The sequence below is a fragment of the Metarhizium album genome (assembly GCF_000804445.1).
Source record: "Metarhizium album ARSEF 1941 chromosome Unknown scaffold_14, whole genome shotgun sequence".
In the NCBI taxonomy this organism is placed as follows: domain Eukaryota; kingdom Fungi; phylum Ascomycota; class Sordariomycetes; order Hypocreales; family Clavicipitaceae; genus Metarhizium; species Metarhizium album.
The window spans coordinates 29,764-55,901 of NW_024467588.1; the positions used below are offsets into that span (position 1 = coordinate 29,764).

General features: G+C 54.1%; 8 protein-coding genes across 8 annotated transcripts; 5 read left to right on the forward strand and 3 right to left on the reverse strand.

Moving 5' to 3' along the window:
* Positions 1 to 2,255: 2,255 nt before the first annotated feature.
* Positions 2,256 to 2,465, forward strand: MAM_05453 (uncharacterized protein; the record flags this gene model as incomplete). The annotated part of the gene is made up of 1 exon (XM_040824251.1): positions 2,256 to 2,465. The coding sequence occupies one exon, from the start codon at positions 2,256 to 2,258 to the stop codon at positions 2,463 to 2,465; it is 210 nt and encodes a 69-aa protein (XP_040677576.1).
* A 1,554-nt stretch (positions 2,466 to 4,019) lies between these two features.
* On the forward strand, positions 4,020 to 4,966 carry MAM_05454 (uncharacterized protein; the record flags this gene model as incomplete). Its single annotated transcript, XM_040824252.1, has 3 exons — positions 4,020 to 4,345; positions 4,431 to 4,766; positions 4,834 to 4,966. 3 exons carry the CDS (start codon positions 4,020 to 4,022, stop codon positions 4,964 to 4,966), a joined length of 795 nt encoding a protein of 264 aa, XP_040677577.1.
* Positions 4,967 to 6,181: 1,215 nt separating this feature from the next.
* Positions 6,182 to 8,958, reverse strand: MAM_05455 (chitin synthase class I; the record flags this gene model as incomplete). Its single annotated transcript, XM_040824253.1, has 3 exons — positions 6,182 to 6,902; positions 6,952 to 8,708; positions 8,767 to 8,958. The coding sequence occupies 3 exons, from the start codon at positions 8,956 to 8,958 to the stop codon at positions 6,182 to 6,184; spliced, it is 2,670 nt and encodes an 889-aa protein (XP_040677578.1).
* Positions 8,959 to 10,729: 1,771 nt separating this feature from the next.
* Positions 10,730 to 12,538, reverse strand: MAM_05456 (saccharopine dehydrogenase; the record flags this gene model as incomplete). Its single annotated transcript, XM_040824254.1, has 7 exons — positions 10,730 to 11,592; positions 11,660 to 11,731; positions 11,827 to 11,847; positions 11,909 to 12,190; positions 12,308 to 12,355; positions 12,417 to 12,451; positions 12,528 to 12,538. 7 exons carry the CDS (start codon positions 12,536 to 12,538, stop codon positions 10,730 to 10,732), a joined length of 1,332 nt encoding a protein of 443 aa, XP_040677579.1.
* Positions 12,539 to 15,418: 2,880 nt separating this feature from the next.
* Positions 15,419 to 15,664, reverse strand: MAM_05457 (uncharacterized protein; the record flags this gene model as incomplete). Its single annotated transcript, XM_040824255.1, has 1 exon — positions 15,419 to 15,664. One exon carries the CDS (start codon positions 15,662 to 15,664, stop codon positions 15,419 to 15,421), a length of 246 nt encoding a protein of 81 aa, XP_040677580.1.
* Positions 15,665 to 16,309: 645 nt separating this feature from the next.
* On the forward strand, positions 16,310 to 16,741 carry MAM_05458 (uncharacterized protein; the record flags this gene model as incomplete). The annotated part of the gene is made up of 2 exons (XM_040824256.1): positions 16,310 to 16,630; positions 16,706 to 16,741. 2 exons carry the CDS (start codon positions 16,310 to 16,312, stop codon positions 16,739 to 16,741), a joined length of 357 nt encoding a protein of 118 aa, XP_040677581.1.
* Positions 16,742 to 23,109: 6,368 nt separating this feature from the next.
* MAM_05459 (uncharacterized protein) lies at positions 23,110 to 24,270 on the forward strand (the record flags this gene model as incomplete). Its single annotated transcript, XM_040824257.1, has 1 exon — positions 23,110 to 24,270. One exon carries the CDS (start codon positions 23,110 to 23,112, stop codon positions 24,268 to 24,270), a length of 1,161 nt encoding a protein of 386 aa, XP_040677582.1.
* A 923-nt stretch (positions 24,271 to 25,193) lies between these two features.
* MAM_05460 (uncharacterized protein) lies at positions 25,194 to 25,844 on the forward strand (the record flags this gene model as incomplete). Its single annotated transcript, XM_040824258.1, has 2 exons — positions 25,194 to 25,381; positions 25,487 to 25,844. The coding sequence occupies 2 exons, from the start codon at positions 25,194 to 25,196 to the stop codon at positions 25,842 to 25,844; spliced, it is 546 nt and encodes a 181-aa protein (XP_040677583.1).
* Positions 25,845 to 26,138: the final 294 nt, after the last annotated feature.

Below are 26,138 nucleotides of genomic sequence, written 5' to 3' on the forward strand. Positions count from 1 at the left end.
TTGTTTATGCGCTTTACAAGCTATACATCCAGACCCGTCACGGGGTCAGACAAGTACGAGTCGCCAAGTGGCTAGCCCACTTACTTCCGACCAGTGGAAACAGATGGCGATGCTGCATTGTCCTAACCCGCGGTACTGTTCCGGTGCATGACTTGCCGCATTGACTTGGCTCTTTAAAGCCACAATACGATTTACACAATCCACTCCAGCTTTATAAAGCGAAGAGGCAGGGTACAAGCTACAAGACAAAAAAAAATGCCACGTGGTGGCGTGAGGCGAGGATTATATACAGCTTGCTCCTTGATATGTATAACAAGCAGGTTCAATAAGAGAGAATTCCTCCATAGCACGTAGCAGGCGCGGTGTGCTACATGACTAGCGAGTAAGTGCGTCTCCATTGCCCTCCCCTGCGGGTTTGAGAATGCAACGAGAGTGGGGGGACGTTCATGGCACCGGGGTTAACATGGGAACGTCTGTGATCTGATAATCTGATCCACCCACCTGATAGTTGAGCGGCCAAGGTTATCACCACAGCACATGCATCGAGGCCATGGCGAAATGCATCGAGACGAAATTGGTCTCTTGTCGCTACGCTGTAGAGGGGAGATGGGCAAGGCAAGATTCGGGACGGCCCGGATCTCGCAGGGGAGACTGTTGCCTGTGCCAGGAAGCCAGCATTCATTCCTGCTGGCTTCTGACTGGCTAGCCCCTGAATGAGGCCCCCTTATCTAGCTGCTACAACCACTACTCCGTAGTTGCCGCGGCTCATCGCCAAGGGGCTTTGGAGAAAAGCAAGATGCCATCAGGTATCATCTCGAAACACAAGACAGCTGTGTTGGTAATATGCGTGACGCGAGACTGGTAGATGAACTGTTCCGTCCGTAGCCACGAGGTACTGATTTATTGATGCTAGGCTGTCGTATGCATGCATGCATGAGTCTGGTGCAATCTAACCGAGACGTGCTGACGCGGGCGTTACACTCAAAAGGCCCGCTAGAACTTGACGTGCTTCTTCTCCCTCTACATTCCCGCAACAGACTGTTTCGTACCAGCTCGCATTCTCTCACCCGAAAGCTGCAAAGGACCGCAAGGACTGGACCGCCTCCAGTAGTCAGGCAGTTTGGGGAACAACGGGCTTGCGGATCCCGGGGGTAGATTAACCTAGCACTGTTCGAAACAGAGCAACATCTACCAAAGCATGCAAATCACCTACAGGAGGTCCCGCGTCAAGTATCCATAGGTCTTGTTGGAGACTGGCCATGGCTCAGAGGAATGTCCAATTTTTCTTCTGGCAGGGCACCTCGCGTCTCATCTTCGCCCTCACGCCGGCCACCTCTCCTCCACACACGGTCGACGTCCTGCCCAGTTCAGTCATCTCTCGACGCGCAAGAGAGCCTCTCGCTACGGCGCACACTTGACCGGATCGTTCCACGTCAACGTCACCGCGGGCGGGCAGCCACGTGGATGAAAAGATGTCCAGTGCAGAAAGACGGCGGCCGAGGCAGCATCGTGCCGGCCACGCACTCACGCCCATGGAAAGGGGGTTGAAACCGCCAAGTTTGGGAACTGACATGCTCACCCGGCGGGCTTACAATAGAGGCAGTAGGGTTCTCCCCTTCCTTCCACCCATGTCCAGGGCGTCTGTGCCGTCGCAAGGGGCTCACGTGGAGCGCGGGTGGATGACGACGGCAAGAAGAGAGCTGCTACTGCGCGGTTCGTAGACGCCGAGGGATGGGAACACTGGACGCCGGCTGCCGAGTGGGTCAGCTTGGCCCCGGCGCAGCCGGATGCACGGCAATCGGCGACCGGGCCGGAACTGCTCCACTTTTTTGCGGGAATCCCCAGCCGGGGCGAAGAGGGGGCGTACGTACGCCGCGTCGCAGTCGTTCGCCATCCAGGTGTCTTCAAAAGCGGCCCCTGCCGTGTCGCAGGCCTCCCTGGCTTCTCGAGATGCTGAGTCGGTTGATTAAGCGAAGCCTGGCGGCAGGCAAAGAAACCTCTTGATCAGCTGGTCAGGCACCGCGTATTGTTGATTTCATCCAGAAGCCGTGGTGGATATCTCGCGAAAGAGTCTGGTCACAGAGGGCAACGCCACGATTTGGGCATCGGTGGCATTGCAGCAACGGGCCCAAAGTTTGCAGCTAGAGCAAGTCAGTTAGTTGGTCAATCAGTTAGGGCGAGGACTACGCATCGACTTCCCTATTACATCCAGTTGACGCATTGCTAGGGTCGAATCGAATCTAATTCTACGCAAAATGCGTCTTGCACAGCACAACACACACTCAGCTGTGCCGGGACAAGTGTATGCCAGCTTCAAGGTCCCGCAGCGTATTACCTTCACTCTCAGTAAGGACTTGTACGCCGCAATCACAATCCTCGCGGAGAACCTCCCAAATAAGTTAATGTTGGGTAAATCCACGCAACTGTTTGCTGCTGTGGACTTGGCTCGTCACAATGGTAACTAGACGGAGTGGTGTAAAGCCTCACCACGTGTATAGTCACCATGTCAGCTGGCACTTTTTCTTTTTCTTTCCTTGGGGAGGGTCTGGACGGCTGAGTTCTTCTCAAGTCGGCCTATTGCTCTTGATACGCATCTCCATTTTGAGCGAAGACGTCAGTCGTCATCTGCGTTGCCCTCCTCGGGCCGAGCCGCGCCCGCCCGAGCCTTGTCGGCAGCGCGCCACCGAGGAGATGCAAGGAGACACCGCCCGGGGAGCCGACTGGGGACGTGGTATTGTCACTCGGGGCCGCCAAGGCACTCCTCGGGGGTTTCTCGCCGCCCAAGGACGCACCCGAGGCCCCTACCCAGAGCGAGAACCACACCGGCGCGGTGCAGTCATGTTACTTCCAGAGGGGGCGAGAGCCGTAGGCGGAAACAAGGACGGAAGCAACGCCGAGGGGAACTTCGAGAAGAAACCAGGTTCGGCATGCTGGAAGCGCGATAGCGCATGCGGCAAGCTTCTAGACGGCTATAATGTTAGAATAAGCAAGTAATTACAAGTAGACCAAATTGCAGAGAACTATGCAAAAGCTAAAAAGATATTTTTACCAAGAATATTTTTCAACTTGAGTGTTATAAGTTAAGAAACTACTGACCATTAAAAGTATACCTTCTTCTACTTTAAACACTTGAGGCTAGAAAGAGACTCAAGGCAACAGGCGCGGCAAAGGGGAAGACAATGTAAACATCTCCAAGCCCAGCCGCTCACCAGCGCTCAGTTCGTCCAGCTTCGCACCCTACGCTCACGAGGCGCTCAACACGGTCAAGCAGTGAGATCACCCCATCGGGCAAGCCACGAAATACAGCAAAAAGGTGCAGGCCAAGCTGAAGGCTCACAGAAAAACCCACTCATTCCGGTGATGAATACCGAGGCGAGCCTCACCCACGTCCTGACTCCTGGCCCAGAGCGAGACTTTTACGGAATGCTAATTCCAAAGCTGTAGTGCAACATGAAAAAGATGCCTCGCCGGGACGACAAGAGAAGAAGGAAATACCGCCTTCCGATAGGTATTGGTTAAAACGTATGAGCTGTAGGTTTGGTACAGAGGGCTTGGAGCAGTCATGGCTCAATGTAAAGATGACGTCGTGTAGTGCTAAGCCGGCCTCGCGGTTTTAAACCAAGGACCTGACTGACCGACGAGCTCCTATATCGACCGAGATGAGGACTTAGATGCCTTGGGCTTCCAACCTCTCGTGCCTCGAGCTTTCCTGAGGCTCGCGCATCGTAATGCCACATCTTTTGTGCCCAGGCACATGCAGCCGGCCTCGTTGGCCCTAATCGGATATGGCATCCCTTTTTACGTGTAACACGACGCTGGGCAGGAATTGGGTATAGCAGCTTGCAACGAGGCGTGTTGAGTGATCCGAGAGGATTCATGGTCAGAAATGACTCCTGCAAAAGGGAATGCGACAACAAAAGGCAGCGGCAGTAATTCTAGAGAGGGGAAAAAAAAAATAAGAAAAGTGTCAAGCTCCTTCAACTCAGACGGCGTGCTGACTAATGACCCCGCCAGTCAAAATGCAACTCCACGCCATCACTGCCAACAACAGCAACAAAGAAGCCGCACACAACCTCGAAACCGGCCAACGACCGCGCTCCATGTCCCAACGAAACGACAGTCCCGCAGCCCCAGACGGACGCATCAACACCTCTCAAGCGAGGGCGTACTGGGAAAGCGCGCCGGTCGACGTCAACGGAATGCTCGGGGGGATCCCCGCGCACGACGGCTTCTCGTCGCTTAGCCAGATCGACCTTCAAGGATCGCGAACCTTTCTGGCAAGATTCGGCATCGGCACCAAGCGCGGCCGCCGCACGCTCACGAGCACGCTCGAGGGAGGAGCAGGGTCAGTCGGTCGTTTTTTGCTTTTGCCCCCAGTGTCGTTGGCTCCCTCTGCCTCCTGCTAACGCGCGGCCCCGACGCGACAACAGCATCGGAAGGGTGACGGAGGGCCTCCTCCTCCCCGTCTCCGAGCACGTCGACGTCGTGGAGCCCATCTGCAAGTTCACGGCCGCGCTCCAGGGCAGGCCCGGCGTCCGGAGCATCTTCAACGTCGGCCTGGAGGAGTGGCGGCCCAGCCCGGCACGCGAGTACGATCTCATCTGGGTGCAGTGGTGCCTGGGCCACCTCACGGACGAGCAGGTCGCGCGCTTTCTGACGCTCGCAAAGGCCGTCCTCAAGCCCGCCACCGGCCTGGTCGTGGTCAAGGAGAACCTGAGCACGAGCGGGACAGACGTCTACGACAGCACCGACAGCAGCGTCACGAGGTACGTCGCGGCCCCGCCGTCGCCTCCCCCCCGGACCGCCGGGAACGCGGGCTAACGTCGCGGCCAGGCAGGACAGCAGCTTCCGCAGAATCTTCCGACAGGCCGGCATGACAGTGGTCCGGTCCGAGCTGCAGAGAGGCCTGCCGGAACGTCCCACCCTCAAGCTGCTCCCCGTCAACATGTACGCCCTGCGGCCGTGAGCCGTGAGCCGTGAGACCAGCACGCGCCGCAAGAAACGCCCCCGTCGGCTGCTTCGACTCGCAGGGGAACTTTTTTCCTTCTCCCGCAAAGCTCGCGACGTGTGCGTGCGGCATTTCCCTTTGCGCAATCCGTTGAATCCTGGACAGCGCTCACCCAAAAATCGAACAGCGCGGGCAGTGTGCAGTGCAGAAGACGAACGCGCATCAACCATCTGTCAGTCGTGCACTTCCGGACAACTCGGGCTTCGGCCACAGTCACCACCTTGTTGTCTCGTTTGCCAGAATCTCCGCAACGTTCTGTGGCGGCGCGGGCTCAATCTTGATTCTTGAGCGCCCGTGTCCTGTCGCGACGACGAAGGATGAAGTGGCGCCTGCTAGGCCAGCCGCCCAAACGAAACTATAGTTGGTGGCTTGGGAAACCCATCCGGATGATGGATGGAACAGGCCTCGGAGAGAGGAACAGAAGCGTGCCTGACCCTTCTGCCCACGTTTGAGAGAGCCGACTCAGGTACTCTTCGTCTTGGGCAACGCTCCGAGTCGGACTTGTCGGACAGATTGGTTGCTGTGCTTACTGATACGTGCTGGTACAACGCCGAGGCCCAATTGGGGACCAACCTCCCGGGCGAGTGTGCCACTTGCAACATGTCCCGTGAATTTCATGAATTATGAGGCTAGACTAGACCATCAAGAGCAAGTAGCCTGGAACACAACATGGCGACTCTGCAAGCCTAGCTCTGTGCATGTCGTATTTGACTTGGGGACAGATAAGTGGCTACCTACAGTCGCTTGCAGAACCATCTCCAGAACAGACGTGTTGAATCGACAAATCCAGTCAAGCCAAGCGGCAGGCCGGTCATGTTGCATGGGGACCTGGGTACTCCGTAGCCTGTTCACTGCTTACTCAAGTACCTAGGTAGGCATCTACAGCGTCACAATGAATCCGGCCTGCATCATTGGTTGCCTTGTGTACAAGTCTCAATTAAACTCCATATTGATATCTAGATCGAAAATGTTGACATGCTAAATTCCCCCGTATCCATTCATCGTCTCAGCATTGTTCGCCGTGGTCTCCACACGAAGCTTCATTCCAATGTGGGGTGGGTATAATCCAGAATTGAAGCGTCGTTACATAAGTGAGAAAAAGGAAGAGAAAAGAAAAACATCTCTGCCGGCGTGACATGTTGTCCAGCTTTTCCTGAGCCACGCAATGTCGCTCTAAACTCCTCTGAACATCCTCACAACCAGGAACCACATGGCGCCGAGAAATTTGAATCCGCTAAGTACCGCCACACTCCAGAGCACAATGGTCATGTAGATGTTGGATCGCTCCAATGCTTGTTGTTGACGGTTGCCGCTTCCGGGCGTAATCTTCTCCAGCCCAGCCGAGCTGAGAACCAGCGCAGCCAAAGCAAAGTTGGTAATCATCCAAATCAACACTACACCTGTTCGTACACCTCGGTAGTAGTCCATTTGCTTTTCCTGTAACTGGGCAGCAGACGGCGGCGTCTTGACTGCCTTGAACTTTGTGCTGAATAAATCAACCTCGCGTTGATATTGGGCGTTCAAATCACCCTCGTCAGGAAGATCCGTCTTGCCCTCGCCGTCTTTGGTATTGACAGAAGGCAACTTTTCCACTTTGTCGTCACCTTTCGTACCCCACGAAACGTCGTGAGTATTGCAAAAAGCGTAGACGTTCAGGACATTTGTGTAGGTAGGAGTAAGCAACATGTACTGTATGAACGAAGTAACCATGTGCCACGGGTCGAACATGATGATCGAGGCAATGAGCCAAATACCAAAAGTGGACATGACGGAAATAATGAGCGTGTAGAAGACTGGATTCCTGAATAGTTGGCTGATGCTGAAGGCTGTGCCGCTATTAACGTCTTTGATAATGGCCTTGACCGCAATGAAGACGGCGGCAAACATCAAGTATCTGTAGTTGTTAGCAAATGGGGGCGGGAGCTTGCGAGTCGAATGCTTACATCATTATGCCAGCCCAGAACCACACCATGGCTGTGTACAATTTGCCAGAACCAGCTGGTCTATTACCCATGGAGAGCACGAAGCAAGTCATCAAGAATACGCCATAGAGCCAAGTAAACACGACGCTTAGAATCTCTCCTGTTCTTCCCAGTAGGTCGTCGGAGCCGAGACTCGTCGTGAGAATCTTGAAAACTAGGAAGAAATTGCCAATGGCAAACCACGCAAAGATCATATTAATTGTGTTGAAGACGAATTCGACGAAGAAGGCCAATTTCCGGAAAAAGGAGTGATCCGAACGAAAGAATTCATGGAAATGAGCAATGGCATAAATGGCCGCGAAGAAAGATCCGTTCAGCCATCGTCGACGTTGGAGAACCAGTTCCGTTACAGTATCGGGCACATCAGTCTCTCCCGTGGCAGATTTGACATATTGAAGAATCCAATGGCAATTTCGCTTGGTGACCAATTCGAAGCAAAGAATTCGGTCCTCGGCCAGGTACATGTTTGACTCGAAAAGTCCGGCGTTGCTGCCACCATGCAGAGTCTCACCCAAAAAGTACTTTTCTAGCGGGCCCTTTCCGTTTTTGTCGTTTTGCAGGGCAAGGTAGCGATAAGCTGAGAAGGCACCAGGCAAGACTGATATGAATCCAAAGGCAGATTCAAGAGGCTTGTCGAGAATGTTGCTCATCTTGTACTCAAAGTTTTGTGTGGCCACTAGCGGATTCAAAAGGTTCTTGCCGCCCGTGCCCAACATGGCCTTGATCTCACCGCATGCTCCGCCGCACATGGGCTCCAAATCAAAGGCTTTCCACAGGTGATAGATGGAATTGCCTCCAGGGCGTGTACCAGCATCGATCAGGACGCAAATGTTGGGGTCCAGAACGCGGCCAAACGCCTGGAAGAACCAACGATGTGAGTTGATCTTTTTCTGGTTCTTCTCCTTGAGGCAGAAGAGCATTTGCACCGGCTGCCGATTGTGGACCAGAGAAACCACGTCGTTCTTGAGCTGCAAGTGGGTCTGGGTGGTGTACTCGTAAATGTGCGCCGTCACATCTTTCTCGTTGACTTGCTGTTTCGCAATACCCTCCTGATAAACACCCATGCCTGCCAAAATAGCCTTGGTCCGTGGATTGATCTTGGCACGCCCATCGCTCACCACACAAACCACGATTTTCTTCCACGCGTCCTTGCCCCAGGTCTTACTGTTTGGGCGATTGCACATGTACTCTATATTCTTGAACACACCAATCATGGTACGAGCGAAGAGGATATCGTCTTCGTTATACATGGTCACGACGATGAAAAGTTCAGTGTGGCGAGGCGAGCTGAAAAGCTTTTGACGAAGGGTGAAGTTCTGGTTGTAGAAGTCTGAAGGATCGCACGTGGCGGCGGAATATCGCATATGAGTGAACTCGTCGCGGTGTGGGCTGTGAGTATTCTGCTTCAAGTAAATGGGAGGAACGGGGCAGTCCAGAACGAGGTTGCCACGGTACAACAAGACCTGTTTAACCGTTTTCCATCGTTTGATTCCTCCAGCTGGAGTCTGGGTGTGATGTCGAGGGTTGTCTGAATAGCGAAGCTGATCTTGCATCAGTGGCTGACCATCGTCATCGAATGCTTGATGGTCCGATGGAGGGTGCCCTTGATTGTAGCCGTCGAAAAATTCACCTTGGTCGTGTATCCGCTGGGGGTTGACGGCGTGGTCTTGTTGATGCTGATAGTATGGCACGGGGCTCGATGTCTGCGTTATCGTTTGCTACGAGAATGAGCATCAACAGTTTCAGCGTGGCCACGGTCATTGACTTCCAACGTACCGGCGTTTGCATATACAGCCTTTCGTTTGAGTAGTCTGATTGATAACGCTGACCCTGTGAGCCATTGCTATAGGGGCCTAGATTATGTCCTCCACGGTCGTCATAGTATTGATCTGCTTGATAACCAGCAGCTCCCGCTGAAGGTGAGCGCCTTCCCCCGAGGCCCCCATCGTTATAATGGTTGTTTTGCATCTCGATTTCTGTGCACGAATGTTAGAGTGGCCTCCCGGGCCAACCGTTGAAATGAAATAAATAAAAAATACACGACTAAAAGCGAATGCGCGATATTATGGCGGCGACTAAGCGGATTTGTCGGCCTGCTGAAATGTCGTCTCGTTGGACTAGAGAGCCGGTCCAGCTTGTGGCGGGAAGTCAACGAGCACGGGCAGCGCAGGCTATCAACAAACAGGCGCAGAGGTGGAAGAAGAAATGCAAGGGGTGTGAGCGATGGAGATCATGGAAGGTGGCTGGAAGAGATTCTATAGGGATGGTGAAGGTGGGGGATGACAGTGACGACCTTGACACCGCGAGAGGCAAAAGGCACCTACTTGGGAAGGTAGGTATTTTACCAGACAAAGATGAATGGCGATCACTCGGGCTAGCGTATGCTCGGCGATGAGCAAATACATGTTGTCAAAGGCTGTGCAAGGACAAGCAGAACAGTGGCCGCCAGGTCGGGATTCCGCAAATTCGAGAGCATGATGAAGGGACTGGCAGGGGTGAGGGGGGTGCAAGTCGGAGATTGATCCACGAGGGCATGGATGATGGCTGAGTAGGTTTCAAAGCATAAAGACAGTGTACGATTCAAAGAGACTTGCCTCTGTCGTATCCCTCGCCTCCGTATCCATCACCTCCATACCCAGGCAGTCTATTGTATTGCGACATGTTGCGGACGTCAATGACGATGGGGTTGAATCAGCGGGGAAGGATATCGTGAGCGGGCGGACTGGGCGGTTGATGTTGTCTCGCAGTCACGAGCGCTGAGCGCACGGAGCAACGGTCGAGGGAGGCTGGAGAAAGCGCCGTTTGTTGCAAATTGCGATGGTGACTGGATGGCGCGTTCGGGAGCTTGCAATTTCCGAGGCCCAGCGTCGTCATCCAACAGAATGCAACGTGAGCCAAATGTGCCCCTCCACAACTGCGCGTATCTCGTGGCCGACGTCAACGAATGCACCGCTCTCGCGAAGGAGGAAGCAAGTATTGCGGGTGAGGTGATGCCGACGAAATCGAGTGGGAAAAGGGACGGGGTGAAGGGGAGTAAGTAAATGAGCCTGATGTGAGTTTCAAGCCCTGGAAAGAAAGTCATCGGGCAGGTTTCAAATTATTGGGTGGCAGGGGCAGGAGCAAGGAGGTTTGACCAGGGTTGCACATGCCTTCCTCCATTTCCTGCCTAGGTACTCCGTACTCCGTACCTACCAAGTTGGTGGGTATGTGCTCCATACATCTGGCGTTGCTCGTGTGGCCGGCGCCGCGACGAACGATTGACCCCAGCCACTTTATGAACAAGGCACATCAGGCACTCTCGTCGGAATATTGGCTGCGGGCCCACTGCTCATGGCATGCATTACGGAATACCTAGGTACTTAAGTACTCCGTACTCAAGTAGTCACTACACAGTCGGTTTGGGGATGGCCATTAAGGTGTACGGAGTACCTACTTAGTAGGTACTTAAGAACCTGGGTGCCCAGGTTCAGTACCTACCTAGGTACCTAGTTACTCCGTCCGTCGCGATTTATGTGAACTTGGCCTTGTCTCATTTCAAGACATTCGCCTTCCCCCCGGTCGCCAAGAGCCCCTGCCCCTCTGCGGCAGCTTGCCAAAAGCACCTCGAATCAACCGAACTACATAAGTGATCGCATTCTCACGTTTATTCTGCTGTTTCTACCAAGTTTGTGGCCGTAACAATGTCGCGTTCTCCCTTTAAATTCGCAAGTGCTCTCATTTTTTGTCCCAGAAAACCTCTTTACAAGACAGTCTTCTCCTTCATCTCAATGCCGTACTTTTCCCTCAGTTCCTTCATGATCGGGTTGTTGATCTTGGCAGACATGGGGGCCAGAACTCCCTTCTCAGATAGCGTACCGTCCAAAACCTGCTGGACGGCCACGGCACATGGAATTCCGACCAGACGCGCCATGGCAGAATAAGTAGAGTCTCCGTATTCCACGAGAGTAGACGTACGGGTCTCCTTGGACCCGTCCTTGTGCTCGATCTCGAACTTGTGCTGAAGCATGACCATGTCTCGCTCGCCTTCCCCGAATTGCATCTTCTGCTCGAGGACGGCGCAGAGGGTATCGAGTGGGTTACTCCTGGGTGTGATTTTCTCGTCAGAGAAGATACCGATCCATCGAAGGCCTGAAAGAATTCGGTCACGGTCCTCAGGTGAGTCGAATTCGGCCTTGGCAACGATGGCGGCCTCGAGCTCCTTGGGGTCGGATGAGGCAGCTCCGAGGACAGCCTGAGTGGCCTCCCTCCAGGTGATGAGAGACCCGAGGGCCTTAATGGGCGTCTCCTCCAAGAAGCCGACCTGCACCAGACAGCGGATAAATTGTGGAAATCCCGCGTATCGGAGAGTTCCACGGATGATTGTCTGAGCTTCAGGAATGTTGTATCGTTGGGCGTAAGGAGTCGAGTCACGGTTGGGGTAGGCAACAAATGCGAAACCAGGCATGATAAAGTACGGCCTGGCTGTGCCCATTAGGTCCTTGCTTGCAATGTTGAAGACCTTCCCGTCTTGTATGATAGACGCGGCATTCCTGAGGGCAAGCAATACGCCTCTGGAAGACCAAGAGAACTTATAACCCAGCGGGTTGTCGGACGATTCGGGTGCTGGAAGTCCTGAAGCTAGCTGTCAGTGGGGCGTCCACGCAGGGCAGTCGGCCTCCGTAGAACATACCTCCGCAGTAAGAGAGGAACTTTATAATTTTACCGCCAGCCGCATGGACTTCGTCGATTGTCTTGACAGCATCTAACTCGGGTCAGTGGTTGTGGTGTCGGTGATGGTGCTTCTGCCGTGTTGAGGATGGGTAGGGCCGCCCTCAAGCTGGCCACGCATGTACTTACACAAGTGGTCAATGCCGGGATCTACGCGGTAAAACGAAGATTAGCAATGACCCATGTTACTTTGAAGGATAAATGAACATACCAAGGCCAATCTCGTTCATGACCGTGATTCCGGCATCCTTGCACTGCTGGTCCAGCTCCATCATTGCGGGGGAAACGTAGCTGGTAGTGACAACGTTCTTCTTGTTGCGAATAGCGGACTTGATGACATTGACATGGTAGATGTATGGAATCAAGCTGATGACCAAGTCATGCTTGGCAACTTCAGCGTCTAAGGCATCGTCGTTCAAGACGTCGACCGTCGTTGGTGTGGCAAGTTTATTGTCGCCGACAAGTGCTTGCGCAGTCTTTAAAGTTCGGCAAGCTGAAAAATTCCAAAGGAGAGAAGAATAAGTGTCAGCAAAGGCATTTTGAGTTGGCGTGGAGGTTCTTTATGTTTTTCTCAGGAACTTGTACGCGGCGGTTGGCAGGGAGTCCGTACCGACGGTGACTGGGATGCCGGCCTTGGTCAGAACATCGAGCGTGGGCTCTAATTGAGGAAGTCAGCCACTGTAAATTCGCAAAGTCCCGAATTGGTTTCGAATACTCACTCGTCACAAAGCCCGCGCCGAGCATCAGAACGGATCTATTGAATGGCAGGGTTAGTGACGGGGAATCGCTCGCGTCATTTATGCCGGAACGGGTGCCGGTACGGGACGTACTGTTGCGCCATGGCGGATTGGACGGTTTCGGCTGGTAATAATTCGTGGTAGGCAGGGGATTGTCAAGAACTGTCTAACAAAGAATGAAAATTGAGGACATCAAGCACCGTGGAGTGATTGGCAGTCGGGCCGTAAGAATCCGGCCGATGGGCGGCCTAGCAGGTCACTCGTGGTGGAGGGGAGGGGTTGGTTGGGTCTGGTCTGGCTGTCCTCATTTGCTGACCAATTGTGCTGGTTGGATGTAAATGGCCGGAATTCGGAGGGGCACAATGGAGGGGCAAAAAATGGCGGTGGGACGATGCATAAAATCACAGCACAGGGAGGAGACCTGGGCTAACAAGCTCTAGCCTGTTGGGGCAGGTATGGAGTTTAGCTGCGTGATAACTACTTGGTAACTTGGCACCACCTTGACACCTTTCAGCCGCAACCAAGACCAAAAATAGCATCCAGGGCTGCACAGCCACGCCTTTCCCCGTCCCAAGTACAGAGTACGTATAACGTTACTTGCTGGGTACTCCGTACAGCCATGTAAGGCCAGCCTCTGGATGAATGCTGCGCCCATCAAGTCAAGTCACCAGCGTGGGGATGGGTAGTCATCGCGGCGAGCAACGGAGGCCGGCAGTTCAGGAAACTGGGTACAGATTGGGGGGTGCACGAGTGTGTAATCAGATGTGACCGTGACGGTGGGCTATCGTCAAGTCTGGTCAGCAATTCGTTGCGCCATGCACAATCGGCTCTCGAGAATCCGTCCCGGCCAATACATATATATGTATACGTGTGCATACCTTTGCGGTGCCCTCAGTCTTGGTAACCACTGCCAAATCGCAGTCTTTGCAGTCGACTTCCCAAGGGACGGCCGCCGTGGCTTTGTAGACCGTCGTCGTCCCGGTGAGACTGGTGGTGACGGTGACGCTGGTCACGCACTTGGTCGTCCCGGGGGCGGCAGAAGCAACCGTTGCGCTGCCAAGTATTCATCAGCCGCCATTTGTGCAAAAGCCTGCCTCGTGTTGGTTCTATCTTGTCCGTCGTAGTCGTCGCTTCACTCCTTTGCTCCCGTGCCCCTTAACGGCAGGACAAATCTCTCCCACGCTGGGCTTACCTCGCGATGCTGCCGAGGACAGCAATTGGAACCATTGAAGGATGCATCGTGTGACGAGAGCGCTCTTGACACGTCGGGCATGTAATGCTGCCGGTTGCACATGGAATAAGCCACCTTGATACATGTATCCTTGGACCTTGATATATATGTATTGCAGTCGCCATCTAGCGGGGGCGAATATCCCCTCCCCTCCCTCTGGCCCCGGTGCTAAGCGTTCTCTGTCGTTTCGCCGCGTCCAAGGTAAGCCCTCGACGCTGGCGCGGTTTGCACACTGGTCCACTTTAGTAGGGAACTATGCCCAGTCACCGTGTCATGGACATTGCCGTGTCGGCAGCAATGGTGAGCCTCTCGACTCTTGAGGAGGCCCAATGGCAACAGATGATACACTCCAACTGACTCAACTCTCTTTGTTTCCGCCGGGTGGGAGAGACGATGGGCTCGGACGGACAGGCGGGGACTGTTGACTCTCGAGTAATGTCAGCCTGATCTGAGCTGGCGCAAGTAACTACATTGCCCTCTCCCCGCGTTCCGTGACGGTTTCGAGGCCAAGACGTTTCAGACCACCGGCATGCTCTGCTCCGTCGTAACTGCCGGCTTGCCTCTGAGGCCTGCTGAAACTTGGGCTCCAACCCACCCCGACCCCGCCCCTGTCGGCTGTCGGCGAGGCTTGAAACCGATTTCTTTCCCCAGCGTGCAGCATTTGGATTCATCACTCACGCTCATGCTTCCTGTTGCGCCCTGCGGCGGGGCGCTTGCTTTCCATTTCATCATCGTGGTGAATAAATGGCCAGGCGTCTGCCAGTGGCCCTTGAATCCGTCTGCTGTCTGGCTGCCTGGCTGTGTGCCGCAACTATGCGCAACTTGCCTCTTCCTCCAACCATCAACCCAACAGATCGCGGGGCATCAAGCGGAATAACGGGGCCGGTAGGTGTCCAAAAGTGGTAGGGGCTTCTTTCGGACAAGAAACGGATGATTCCTGCTCTTGGTGGCGAGGAACACCCTCCTCACTACAACCAGACGGGCCTCCGGGCCCTCGACCTTGCCATTCTTCACTTGTTCGCTGACGGATCTCTTGGTTGCATTTAGAGTTAAACATACATGTTTATTCTGCGCTGGCCAATCTTGTATTCGCTCGTGTCTCGAGAAGCGTGGGCTACATTTATATACGGGCGCAACTCTCTGGGGCGCTGTTTTTGGAAATCCCAATTGGAACCACAGGCTCCAGCAAGTTCGCTGCAGTAAACAAAAGCCAGCCGGTGGTATGCAGTCCGTAGGGGTCCAGTTGTGTCCTTGGGCGCGCTTCTAGCCGCGCAGACTGGCGGAAGACGTGGTAGCCTGAACAAGCTCCTTGCCACACCAGACACCCGCAACATCGGCAACACAACCCTTCCACATGACGAGGGTCGTATCGCTCGCCGGCAAAAGCAAGAGAAATCGAAGCGAAGAAGTATCCCTCGGCTCAGTCGAGCGTGCGACTAGGGCCATCCTTGTATAACCCAGTCACAGACCAACTGGTATGGGCCTCTTCAAAGCAGGATGAGCTCATGAAATAATCGGGCACAAGCTGTTGACGTATGAAATTCGAGTCGCGAGGGCAGTGTTGACAAGACAGGAGACGTGTATACGAACACCGTATTCAAATCATGGCTGGCGAGTATGATCCGGAACGTCCAAGGGGGCCGGCCAACACCCCCCCCCCCCCCCCAAAAAATTTTTCATTGTGGCCGAGTCCCATAACATACCATCTGTCATAGCTTGGGACGGACGAATGAGCGAGCTTTCGAGCAAACGTCTAGAAGAACCACCACCGCTTAGAGGTCTGGCTACTCGTGTCGTTCAGCTTGTTCATGAAGCCTCTTCGCTGCTGGTCGCTGAGGCTGCTGCCGACGGCATCCAGGACCTTCAAGTGCTCCTTCTTGAGCTCCTCGAACCCGGCGTCTAATTCCTTGTGCCACGGGTACAGGACGAAAACCTGAAATCCGAGCGCCGAGCTGGCAACAAGAAAATTGGTGAGGGAAATAGCACGCGTGACTATCATTGTGGACTGCGGCGCGGGAGAGCAGCTGTGTGCGCAAAGGGAGCGACACGTGGCCGCTGGCTTGAGAGTCGTTTCCCGCCCGACGCTCTTCAACGTTTGCCTGCTGCGGACTTGCGGTGTCGACCGGGTCGAGGTGAGTTTGGCTATCTCGGGCGCGTAATGTTCGGGGGAACGTGTGCGACGGCACGAGTGCAAGATTGAGTCGAGCAAAGGGCGGAGGAGACGGAGAAAATGGACAAGCGTCGAGAGGCGTGAGGAGGCAAAAGGGAAAATCGGCTATTTCCGGAGTCGGGAGTTTGTCGGGGTCGACCAAGAGCTAAACCCAAAATGAGCACACAGAAGAGGCCACTGGTCCACAGTTCCACCTTGGACCTCGTGGTTCTCGACGGACAACGGACGGGGACACGATAATTTCACTTTCCACCCAGCATCCAGCACTCGGTAGAAAAATGTATTCAACGCCGATTCCGGGCCAAGCTTGGCGGACACGACTTGGTGCGGAAACGAGAGAGTAGCCGAACGTACAAAATCACGGCATCAAGTACACCGGCCGGCAACATGTGTATGTGGTTGGGAAAAAAGCCTCGAGGCAGACAACCCCCACTCCTCCGTCAAGTGGAAAGTGGCGTGATGCTTTGACGCCGAATGGATGGAAGAACAGAGGTCAGGCCCATCGTGCAGATTGCCGGCAACAATGCAGTACAGCTTCTCGACTTGAGGGACCTGAGCATCCGAAAGGCTGTAAGCATCGGCGAGAGCGTTGGAAGCGGGACGCTCGTCTCCAAGACGAAACTCGCCCGCACGAAAGAGGAGGTCACCATGGCCTTTGCCTGCTTCTCGACTGTTAGCAGGGAGGCTTCTGGCTCTGTCTTGAACATCGTGGGAAATGCGCGAGTCCGGCTCGGCCATCCCGTGCCGGCCATCCCGTGCCGGATATCCTCGCCCCCAGGCCTCGGCCTGTTCACGGTATGCGGCCGGTGTACTGATGTCGCTGCACGGAGCTTGCGGTCAACAGAGCCTCAACCACATGACTTGCTGCAGTGCACAGACGTTTCAGCCATCTCGATGCCCTCATAAGCTTCTCGTGGGCCCAGGCACCAACGCACAAAGGAACCCCTTGACGCCTGAGCCGTCAGGCCAAGGCTACATACACGGGCATCGTCTTGTACGTATAGCCCCCGTCGGTCGGTTCTTTGGATTGAGGAACCGGGGACCTGGGACCGTACGGTATTGCATGTGAACTGAGCCTTTGCTCCAAGCCCTGATCCCTGTGACCAGCTCTTGTTCCATACTGACCCCGCGCCCTGTTGGCGTTCCATCATCGTCAGCCAGGCTGTCGACGATGGCTTGCCCTTGCCAAGGGAACCTGCCACTCATGCCTCGGCGGTCGGTGGTCCATCCATGTCGGCGACGGCAGAAGTGACGCCTCTCAGTACCTCTCTTCCCTCTCGGGTCATCTCTGTTGCTGTGACTGCAAAGCAACTCTACGAGCGGTCAAGGCAGATTGGCTCCCGCACGACTGTGCACATGTCACGGCCAGCCGTACTTCCAACAGGTAGAGGCCAGCTCTGTGCGTCGCAGACTCGCGGCAAGTGAGCATGCGTCCTTGGTGTTCGCGGCCCCAAGCAGGACATCACCTGCTCCAGTCGCCTCGCGCCGTGGGCTTGTCTCTTTCCCGATCTGCCCTTTTCCTCGAGCTCGTATGTCGGCTTATCCTGGCGGTCGACGAGTCGTCAAATTTACCTGCGACCTTGTTTGAAATGAGAAGAGGGGCCATGCTGACTCGTCGCTTGCATCAAGGTCATGTCCACTGGCTTCCCGTGCGTGCTCTGTTGTTATCTTATCCAACACTTTGCCTACCGGCACATGGTCAACGTCAGGGGGGGAGGGTCGACCCTGTGGCTCGATCAGTTAAATTTTTTCTGGAACGTCAGATGTAGATGAAGGTCGTGTGCCCAGAAAGCAACAATGCGTTTGCAACATGTAATGAGAACAAGACTCAGAAGCTCCACCGTAATTCGGGACGAAAGTTGAGGCTGCGTACGTGGCCTGGAGGCTGCCCAGGAGAGCCAAGGGACGAGGCTCAACCCAGGCTTCAGTATAAAAGGTGACGATGGGCTCGACAAGTCTGCCCGAGGAACATCGCTCACCACGACAACCTTTCCTTGCTATCACATCTTATCATCACTACCACTCAATAACTATACTTTTGTCTTATCTGTCAACTCTTCAAGGCATTGACCATGAAAGTCGCAGCAGTCATCACGCTCGTGTCTTTGGCCACATCCACCTTGGCGCTGCCATCTGCCAGCCCACAAGGACAAGACCTCTCCTCCAACGGGCAAGGTCTGATGGAACACTGTTCGGGTATAACAAGTAAAGACTGCGTCGAAAAGGCTGCAGACACGTCTGGGGAAAACATCGCAAATACAAATAAGGCGAAAACATGCAAGCAAAAGGCCGCGAATACGTCTCAAACCGCCGCGAATACGTCTGAGCAAAAGACGGCAGATGCGTCTGGGCAAAAGACAGCAGATGCGTCTGGGCAAAAGACAGCAGATGCGTCTGGGCACAATGTCTCATCAGAACAAGGCATCAGTACTAAGGAGATAAAAGACATAGATCCGGTATACTACAAAAACCGCGGAGAGTGCCAGACAAAACGACATGAGAGACTTGATTTTTGTGAGAGATACTATGGGAAAAAATGCACAGAAGGCAAAGAAAGATGTCAGCAAGATATGAATAGCTGCGTGACAGGCTATACTGAAGCTGATTGCGAGACCCAAGCTGTGGATGCTGCGAGGAAGAAGCTTCTGGACACACGCGGAAAAACGTCTAGCGACAAGTTTATTGATGAATATTGCAGCTCCTTGGCCACCAAAGATACAAATAAATGTATCCAAGGAAGCCAAACAGAAGCAGAAGATCTCAATTTTAAGCTTTGTCTCAACACTGCGATGCAAAGCTACACAAACTGCGTTGCAAGCAAGTCTGGGGAAAGGGTCAGCATCCCGGCTGTTTATCCGTAACAGGCCAAAAAGAAGCCTTGTCCCGGAGAGAAGCAAAAGCAAGTCTCGTACTGCGACCATGAACAGGAGGAGAGTGCGCTCCGTGTGTCTCCGGTGGATGCAGTCACCTTATTTACCGGTGTGCTCACGAGGATGCAAACGCCAGAAGCTTTGCCTCGTGCGTTCGTTCTGTCTTGAGCATCTGTCACATGGTTGGTTGGGCAGCTTGGGGTGCACAAGGCTATCATGACAAGACCTAGGGCAGGAGGATGCTGCAAAGTCGTTTCCTTGGGGGGGAGGGGTTATAGAATATGACTTGTGTACTTGGATCTTTCTCAGCATTGAATATCAGCTTAAAAGTATCTCTCAGGTTCCTCTTGACGCCAGATTTCAAAGCCTTGGCCCTCGTCACCCTTGCCTACAAGGGTATATATATCGCACCTGTACCAAAGGCAAGACGGAGACTAAGATCTCAACAGGTACAAATAGCAGTGACGAAAAAAAGGCTCAACTAAAACAACTGCTGCTTTCATACCAAACTATAGTCGTTTACTACTGCAAAGACGAACGGCATACGACATCATATGTGAATCGAGTCTTCTGCCCCAAGCCCCAAGCAAGCCCTCACCCAACACGGCTGCGGTCTGGGTGAGCCTTGCTACTCCGTACACAGCCCGTGTAAAGTTCTCGCCTCGACGCATCCACGGCTCGTTCCATGTGCCCCCATGTCGCCCAACGAGACGCATCCCAGACGTCTCGAGACCCATCGCAACCGTGGGGTTGCTAGAAACCGAGCTCCAAGGGGAAGGCCGCGATGTTCGCGCGCCTCAACAAGCTGCGGCGCAAGCCTTTTCTTTTTTCACCAAGGCAGCATCAAGCTGATCTGATTCAACACCGGGCAAAGATGGCAGCATTTAAAAAAAAAGCTTGCGACGGGAATCAAGCCCTGCACCTCGGTGCTCGTGGATCGCAGATGTTGGCGAAACTAGAGGATGGCGTTTGTCACGATGCCAACCACCAAGTGCCAACATGTACATGTCCGATGTTCCCGACTGCGCACTAAATAAAAGCCATCTCATGCACGCTCGGCCAGAGGTGAGATTGCAGGCCAAGTAACAAGGACGAGGGCAAAAATTTGACAAGACTTGTGCATCGACGAACAGTCCGTACCCGGATTTGAACCAGGGATCTACAGATTTGCAATCTGCCATCCTAACCACTAGACCATACGGACTACTTGATTATGTCATGGCTCGGCATGTTTCTTTATATTCATATGACCACAGTGGAAACCGGAATCAGTGCCGTTGAATACAAACTGAGTGGGGCCTAGGCACCATTTGGCTTCAAGGTACCGCAAGGTACCGCCAACGAACCTCTGACAATAGCAAGATTAGACCACTCAGTTTCTCATGTTTTCCCTCTTTCTTTTTGTTATGCACAGCACTGCATGTTAGGTATTAATACCGCCACAAAACGACCTTTATCAGTCATGGCGCCATATTTGTCTGCAGCCCGGCGAGTATTCGCTCATAGCCTGATTAAAAAGGGATTCAAGAACAAGGTGATAGCTTCGGCTGTCCAATGCAATCGGCGGACTGTCCAGAGAATCCGCTGTGAGCAAGCGAAAATGGCAACCTCGACACCAAACCCAGTCGGTCGACCCAGTACCATCACACCAGCTACGCGTCCTGGTCTACGTGAAATGCTAGATTTACAATCGGATTTAGAAGGAGACGAGACGCAATCCTGTTCCGAAGTCAAGTGGAATGTGAAAGTGTCGAAAAGCGCGATTGGTCGTGCTCTTGAATCCATGAACTGGACAAGGAAAGTATCCCGACGTGTTGCCCAGCAGACCTCCGAGACCGATCTCTACATATAACTGCAAAGTTTGATTCATGGCAGCTGTCGATGAGTCTGGCCGTAATAAAGATGTTGGACATCGTCGCTACGGCTGGGCTGGGCTCCGAGAGGTATAACCCCAAGGCAAAAGAAAGGGTTCCCTCGTGGCCGGCGATGGAATATTCTGCCTGCCTATTGGCAAGGTGGTATTATCAAATCGTGGGTTTATCAAGGATCAACAAACACACATTTGTTTGACTCGTATATTGAGCAGCTATTGCAGCATCGTGGCAGGTATCCAGAGCCCAAATCCGTACTGGTCATGGACAATGCATCCTGGCACTTCTCGCCAAGGATGATGCAGATGTTTTGCTAGGCGGGAAATCAAAATGTACTTGGAGCAGTGTGTCGATGTCGTTGGCAGCAGGTCGGATCTTGCCGAAGCGCAGTTTCGACATGCGAGAATCCACGTCCAACCACCACCAAACTAGCAGCTACTGTACTTCACAACGTTGAAATGCTGTCCTGGCGTGAGAGCTCTAGCGCGCCCAGGATCACAGTTTTCATTTACAGTCCTCTTTCATCTCGTTTTGCCTAACTGGATACCAATAATGGCCTCATCATGGGCATTAATTATAGCGTCGTGAAGCCGCTCCGGCTCTCCTGCAGGTGTCCCAACGCCATCCTTTCATCCATGTCGAAAGGAAACAGTGGTCTCCGTATCTTGAGGCAAAGTGGCTTGACAACATTGAATACTCTCGGAAACTCTCCCATGATCCTCTCGAGGCCGTTTACAGTCACATGGCCCTCTTTCGAGTTTGCGGCCGGCTTAAAACTGCCCACCAGAAAGACATCAATTAGTCTCTAAAAAAAAAAAAAAGGAAAATCGCTCGCGCCTGCCGTGTATCTGTGTAAACAATCTAATGCCTTTGCTTTGCAAATTTCTTGATATTCCGGACCCATTGTGCTGCAATGGCAGGAAGCACACCAGCTGCAATCATCTTATTACTAGCAAACTCCGGCTGTGCATGACAAAATTCCAGCTCTGAGAAATGATTTCTCGCGACTGTGCCTGCAAGTCTGAGAGCCTTCTTCCAATCATCACAGTCGACTTGCTCCTCAAGAAATGTATCATATTCCTGGAGCAGCTCGTCCCACCTGGAGCTGCTGTCATACGGCTGCACACCGAAGAGAGGGCCCCTTGATACGCTGGGCAATCGGCCCTGTCTTGTCTTGACAGAAACTGCCCACGGCAATGGCCTCTTGTTCACGACCGGCGTGACAGTACAGGAGATGGGAGGCGCGGGTTTTGCTCCGAGGCAGCACTGCCTGCTCAGAAATGCCGTGGCGTGTTCATCCTTGGATCGCCCGCGGCCAAACAAACCGAACTTGCTGCATACTTGTTGAAACGGGCCAAATCGTATGCACGCGACGTTGCGGGCGAAAAAATTTTTTAATAATAACAAAAGAGACCGTAGCCATCGCGGCCGCAGCGTGGGATCATCGCAGCACGGCAGCTGAGTGGCGCTTCCGGACTACTTACCTTTGGCACTTCTCGGGCATCCCATCACGTAAAGTGGAAAAATAAAAAAACTGCTGGCTTGCAGGAAATTATTTTGCTGTGGCGCACAAGACATACTATAGTCATTATATACAGATCTAATAGCTCCCCGGTCACATCTCGCCAGGTTGCCGTCGTCCGTATGGTCTAGTGGTTATGATGGCAGATTGCAAATCTGTAGATCCCTGGTTCAAATCCGGGTACGGACTAGTGAATGGCCTTGTCAAGCTCTATCTACATTTTTTGCATCTTTGGCCTGAAATATGCTAGGAGCTGGTTTACTTTGTCTTTTTGTTTTATTTTTCTTCAGCCGGCCACAATGGAGGCCTGAGATATGCTATGAACTGGTTGACTTCATCTTTCTGTTTTATTTTTCTTCAGCCAGCCAGAATGGACTCCCCAGCGAGCCGACTGCGTTTCAGTGTCAACGCATCAACTTCTCTAGCAGCAGCGGGTTGACACACATGGCCTTGACGCTTGATGTGCGTTTGACTGTTCAATCTCGGATAAAGAATGTGTTGTTTTGATTCCGGTCACCAAGTCGGAGAGGGCTCGCTGCTCAGTTTGAGACCGTTTCCCAACACAGCTACGTACTCCGTAGTTACATGTGACATGGAATCGATCCACCCAGATGACGCCAATGGCAACGGCAGAACAGCGCGACGAGCAGGCCGTACAAGAAGATCCCGCGGACGACTGCGACAGGTGTGCAACCCATGAGCTTGCTCGAGAAATAAGTTGCAAAGTTACACACACTGCTGAATCCCGGGCCTCTTCGCCCCACGACGGCGTCGAAAATTTTCATGGACAAATGACTCGGGCCACGTGGGCTTCCAGTCAATGGTGCGGGCACTCCACCAGCGACCAGGTGGCTCGTTCGTATCAACAAGGTTCCTTCACTGGCTATGCAATGGAAACAACAGTACGGCGTGCCCGTGGTCTGGATTATGGCGGGCTGTAGATAGGACACGGGATTCCCAGACGGTCACCGATTCTCGGCCCAGCTCGACTTTGCCTGCCTGCACTTCACGATGGGTGTCAAGGCTCGGAACCCCATACTCCCGTCAACAAGCTTGCCCTGCTTGCGGGGATCGACTGCGTTGAGCGCTGCTCAGATCGGGGCCGCGTTACGCAATTTGCACAGGCTGTACTGCCCGTTGCCAACGTCGCTGGACTTTCACACAGTCAGCAAGAGCCGGCTGACAGCCCCAGACTCCGGCTATGCTTCAGAAGCCGACATTGACGACGACGACTCGCCCGAGCTGATGAGGCGTGACGAGTTTGAGCGCGAGTTTGCGAGGCGTTGGTTGACGCGGTTCATCGGTCGTGCCTCCGAGCTCTCGCTGGATGAGAGCATCTCGGACCCTTTCGTGGATGAGGCATGCTCAATCCTCGGCTTCTTAAGCCATCGGGTAGAGGATGAGCCAGTTGGGGTTGAACATCTCGGAATGACGCGGGAATTCGCCTTCTCGTTCGAAAATGAGGACACTGCAAAGATCCGTGTCGAATTGTACGATACCCCGATGCAGACCGGAGAAGACCACACAGACGTCGGACTGCAAACTTGGGGTGCATCCATCGCTCTGTCGGAGAAGATAGCCAAGGAACCGGAACTCTTCCGCTTCACCGACGACGTCCTCTCTTCGTCCAGCCGAATCGTCGAGCTTGGCGCAGGAACTGGACTCGTCAGCTTGTTCTTGTCGAGACTCATGCCTCACATCACCGAGGCTCGCCCGGCCATTTTCGCAACGGACTACCACCCCACCGTCTTGTCAAACCTTGGAGCCAACATCAGCTCGCACATGTCTAAAACGCCCAACGCAGCTCCGATTCAAGCATGTCATCTCGATTGGTCCGCTCCGTCGCTGGATGCGCCTCTCGACGTCCCAGCAGACATGCTCATGGCCGCTGACGTGACATATGCCCCGGAACACGCTGTTTGGCTGCGAGACTGCGCCAGCTTGCTTCTCGGCGATGGGGGAGTCTTTTGGCTAATGGTCTCACAGAGACCGAATGGAAAGTTTGCTGGAATCAGCGACACTGTTGAGGAAGCCTTCCAAGACAAAGAGCGATGCAGACGGCGGGACGGCAAAGTGCTAACCATCGCATCTGTGCAGCAGGTTGCAAAGAAGGGCGAAGTTGGGCGAGCAGACGAAATCGGATACAAGCTGTTCGAAATAAGCTGGTCGTGAGCTGCTGCTGGGCTTGGAGCTCTTTGCCCGGAGATTAATGTGCGGTGAGGGCAGTTTGATTCCAGTCAATTTCTGTGTGCATAAAAGCGGCTAGACCATAGATTATAGAGTATAGAGTCACGACAATAGACAGACGGAGATGGCCACAAGAAAGCCTTGCAGGGGAGCAAAGATGCCAGCTTGTAGACGCCGTGGGTGGGAACGCGAGATGGCCAGTGGATGCTCGTGATCGGTTGGCAGTCGAGAGTCGAGGCAGGACTAACATGTTGACATGAGTGGAAACAAAGCTCGAGACCGGTCGTCCGTGGTCAGTGGACTGGCCTGACTCTGTCGGATGTTTAATATCGTGATGCGATCCAGGGGCGTCGCCCTGCTCCTGCAACGCAGTGGACGGCAGATGCGCTTGAAGGGTCTGCCCGCTCCTCTCCCTGCGTCTCGCCCGTGACGCCGCACGGAGTACATGTCGCCAGCCAAGCACAGTGCCCACCCGGTGCGGGGGCGTGCGGGGGGCGGCATCGTCCCCGGCTGTACTCCGTGCGCCCGTCGCAGTCCGACGTCGCTGCCGCTGCTTCGACGAGCAGCCGCCCACGGGTCCCCACGAGTCCTTCTCGTCGCGCCTGGTGGGGATCGAAGCACGAGACCAGCGCCTGATGAATCTACCTCGAGCTCTCCGCCACCGTCATCCATCCACGTCAAGTCGCCTCGTTTTCCATTTCGTCTGTCGTCGGGTTGATGTGCACATCGGCCAGTGCAATGGCTCCGTCAATATCCTTCCTCGTCCTTTAAGACCTGTCTTTCCCTTCCGCTTTCCCGCCTCTTGTGCCCAGGCTCCGGCCAGCTGACTCAACCGACGACCTCTCCTCGCATTGCTTGGTTGTCTTCGCCTCGCCACTCGGCAGCAAACGTCGGTGTAATTCTGTGCAATGGCGCGATTCTTTGATTTGGAGGAAGAGGGCGACGATGGCGCCAGTCATCCGCCCGAAGATCTGATTACACAGGCGTTGCAGGCCAAGAGCCAGCTACAAAACAAAACCGACCAGCTCGCAGCCGTGCCTGCTGCTGCTTCGACGCATTGTTCAGAGTCAATTGCTAGAGCTTTTCAGTGTTATCCGTATGTTCAACCCCGGCCCTTGAGAAGCTACCCATCAGCAGACCTCTTCCGGGGCATTTGACTGACACCTGCTCGCTCTACCTGCCTCGTTACTTGTTGTCGCAGCATCATTTCCTCCATAGTCTCGTCCATCGATTTGAATACGTTGGATTCTCTGGCACGCACATGTCATTCTCTGCACGACGGCCTCATTCAATATCGCAATGTTCTCGTCACGTCGACCTTGCATTGCACCAACGAACCAGTCCCCGTCAATCCCGAGGAGCTGCTTCGCTACCGCGCCCGTGCCAGCAACTGGCACTACATGGAAGACGGCCGCAGCTACAACGGCAAGTCGGGTGCCTGCGCCCGAGACATGGTAGACGAATGCAGAAGGTGTGGCGAGGTCATCTGCCGAGTAGGTTTCTTGCCCGCGTCAGCAAAGCTTGCTCAAGATCCGAGCAAGCTTGCGGCATCGCGCTAACGGCCATGGCCCAGAACTGCTCGATCAAACCGCCTGCGCCGGTCGCGCTCCGCGAAAGACATCGCAGGCTGTGCAGGACTTGCATCACGGCGCCGATCGCGGCGTTGGCGATCCCCCCGCTGGACCCGGAGTTGCCATTTGACTCTGATGCAGTGCGACAGTCCGTCTGCAAATGCGCAAAGGCCGGTGTCTGGCTCTGCCAGCCATGCGGCAGAAGCATCCGAGCGGCTGATCATGAATACCGAAGGTTTGTCCTGCCCGTTGTCGAAACGCGCCCGGCCCCCCCCCCCCCCC